A 3478-nucleotide genomic window follows, 5' to 3' on the forward strand; every position below is an offset into this window, starting at 1 on the left:
CAATTTTATTTCAATTTTTAATTATTTGAACCATTTTTTATACACTGAATCTATTTTGAGGGAGAATTTGAATTTCTGCTAAAGCGGCAGTGACAAATGATCCAAGGATTCCAGGCTTAGTGACCAAACTGTCACAGGCTTGTTGACACGATGACAAGAGGAATGCGTAGGTGGGCCAATTCATTCGTTTAGCTGCATACAAAGAAGCTTGATAAGGAATGTCTAAATGACAAAAAAGCCTTAAATTTCAATAATTTGCTTCATTATTGAGGTTATCATGATTTGAAGATTCGCTTGGTACTCAAATTCATATGACAAGAAAGTTCAATATTAAAATTTAAGATGACGCATACAAAGGGTGTAACATTTGCATAAATGGAAACTGATAGATAGTTGGCATTAGTTGGTTGTGTCGCGAAAGTCGCGAAAATTAAAATAAATTTTGTGTAAGATGGGAATGCTTTCCATGATTCATGATTCATGATTCATTAATTATCTCATCTTAAAATCTGTCTAAATTCACATTCCCATGTTTCTTATCCTTGTATAAAGGAAATGCTTTTCTTTTCAATTGCTTGCATTGGTTATTCAAATTAACATCTTTGTGTTCATGGTTCTCATCTATCCAATTTACATCTGATAACAATATTCTCACAAATTCCGATGTATGCGAATCAACATCTCTTTAAATGTTTGAATAATTAGAAAAAAACCACACCCACTTCCTAATATATAAGCTTGTCAAATTTTACTGTTTTTTTTGTTTGTGATATAGCAGAGACGAATAAAGCCTTCTTCATAGGAGTTGGTTCCACGCAACACAAATAATCCATTGGACTATCCACAGAAGAAAATTTTCACGACAGGTTGAATGAATTTTTAATCTGTGCAGTGTTGAATAATCCTATCTGTGTTCTTTAATCCAATATTGGTACGAAATGATTTGCATATTGCTATAGAAATTTTTTGGAAAAAAATACAAATTATTTCATGCGTAGAAATGTAGTCATCAATTTAATTTAAGCTCCCCAAAGAAATTGACAAACTCCATGGCCTTAAATCAAGAAAGATAAAATTAAGTGATTTGTTAACTCGCTTAGAAGTATTAACTTCCTCAGAAGATAATTTTAAATGAAATATATTTAGTAAATAAACACCTGAAGGAATCATAATACTATTTATTTTGTTTAAAAAATAGTAAGCGATAAAGCAATGCAGTTTTTCCCTTTCTCGAAATCGAAACGAAACGGAATAAAAAATGTGCAAAAAAAAATGTCGCGACAGCTTTGCATAACTAATTATTTTCCACAATGCATCAAAATTAGTACTTATATGTGGCATCCTCTACCAGTACCAAATACAAATGATTGGATGTATCTGTTAAACTGTCTTCCGTTAGGTTCTGTTTAGTAAGGCCTCATTTCGACAAAGAACGCCAACTGCTCTTCAAAATTTTAGTTACGAGATTTTAGGACTCCGCAATAAGTATATAAATAAACACTCGTTTTTGAACAAATTATCTTTTTATCAAATTTGCAACAGTGCAAGTTTGCGCGAAATCTGCTTTGGAATATTTGTGACCAATCCCCAGAATGGATAAATTGTTGCGTTTGACGATTGAATAAAAGGTATTCATGTTATGCAAGCAATGAATGCGTACCAGTTTCATTTTCAATGATAACATATTTAAAAAACTATTCAGTATACTAGTAAATTTGAATATTTTTTTCAGAATTGACTCTCATCAATATGTATTTCATTTCTTTCATCTTCTTTCTCTTCCAACTGAGTGACAGTCAAACTATCGTAAGTTCATTTAAAGTTCAAAAATAGAAGATAACGCTGCAATATTTCCAAGGTTTTAAAATTTTAGCGCAGTTCAAACATGATAACTTCATATAATTTGAGGAGCCACAAAAGGAACCGTTGGATTTGTCAATGTCAGGAATGTATGAACGACGGATTGGACCATCAGCTCTATCAGCGCCTTATGTGAGAGAGGAACAAATAGAATTCAAGAAAATTGATCAGAATGACGCAAGCTCGTTAAACGCACCAATTCAAGAAGTGAGAAGGGAACAAACAAGTATAGGAAATATGCCGAAGAAAATCTGGCGTGCGAGGTATCAAAATGAAACGTCCAACATCCAAACAATCGAAAGGAAACAGTCCAAAGGAAACAAAGGTAACATCAAAAGGAAGCATCCAGAGCGTTCGACTCACACGGATGAAAAGCGGTTCAAATGCGAAACATGCCCGAAGAGGTTCACTGCGCCATCGGATTTACGTAGACATATGAGGACTCATACCGGTGAGAAGCCGTTTTCTTGTCCGGAATGCACGAGGAATTTCACCGAGAAAGGGAGTTTGCATAAACATATAAGGATTCATACCGGTGAGAAGCCGTTTTCTTGTCCGGAATGCACGAGGAATTTCACCCAGGACGAGAGTTTGCTTAAACATATGAGGATTCATACCGGTGAAAAACCGTACAGTTGTTTGGAATGTGGGATGAATTTCACCGTTTCATCGAGTTGGCTTAGGCATTCGAGGACTCACACTAATGAAAAACCGCACGCTTGTTCTGTGTGCAATAAAACATTCTCGCAATCAAATAATATGAAACTTCACATGAAGATTCATGACAATAATAGGCTCAGATTCAGCTGCCCTGTATGCAGCAAGGCTTTTCTGACGGAATTCTATTGGAAAAAACACATGGAGAATTGCTCTTGAATGAACTGATAGACATATTTTAAACCGAAATTGTGCATTGCTATTTTGTTGTATTTTCTATAAGTTAAATTCATTACTCTTTGTTGTATTGTTAGCATTTCATTGCTTCATATGTATATTAGCATTGTCCCTTTAAGATTTCTTTATTATTTCTCTTGTCTTAGTGAATAAAATTTCCCGTTTCGTGTCTACTTGCATCTTGCCAAGGAGCCTTTTCATTATTAATGCATATGTGGCAAGCAAATAACTTGCATTCCATGCATGAAAAACTTGCAGTTAAGTGTCACTATCACCAAATTACTGATGAAATGTTATGTAAAAACATGGAAGTAAATTTTTGGCAACGAAAAGGATTTTCTTAATCACAGCACTTGAAGCCTCTTAGCATTTCATACGGTTGCTCATCTATTTAGTGATGCATTCTATTTTATCGTATTATCACTTTTCTTTTCTCCACAATATTTTTTTTAAAAACATTTCAACAACAATTCCTTTGAATACAACATTCCTGTATCAAAATTTTTTAGTCAAAGCTGTCTATGTCAAAATTTCCGCAATTCAAAAATTTCATGAAATGAAATTTTGATTTGAAAATGAGAAGCAGTCATGATGTGACAATAATTAACTTTTAAAATCAGTACTTTATCTGAGATGGATTGATAAGAATGAAATATTTCATCGACAAGATATGATGACTTAAAATTTGTCCTTGTTTATAAAATTAGTCGAATTGGTCAGTATT

The 3478-nt window shown here is 33.5% G+C and overlaps 1 protein-coding gene across 1 annotated transcript; it reads left to right on the plus strand.

Annotated features, from left to right (window-relative positions):
* Nucleotides 1-1938: 1938 nt before the first annotated feature.
* On the plus strand, nucleotides 1939-2736 carry LOAG_18958 (zinc finger protein; the record flags this gene model as incomplete). Its single annotated transcript, XM_020451619.1, has 1 exon — nucleotides 1939-2736. The coding sequence occupies one exon, from the start codon at nucleotides 1939-1941 to the stop codon at nucleotides 2734-2736; it is 798 nt and encodes a 265-aa protein (XP_020304582.1).
* Between the last annotated feature and the right edge of the window lie 742 nt (nucleotides 2737-3478).

The sequence above is a fragment of the Loa loa genome (assembly GCF_000183805.2).
Source record: "Loa loa unplaced genomic scaffold supercont3.749, whole genome shotgun sequence".
In the NCBI taxonomy this organism is placed as follows: Eukaryota; Metazoa; Nematoda; class Chromadorea; order Rhabditida; family Onchocercidae; genus Loa; species Loa loa.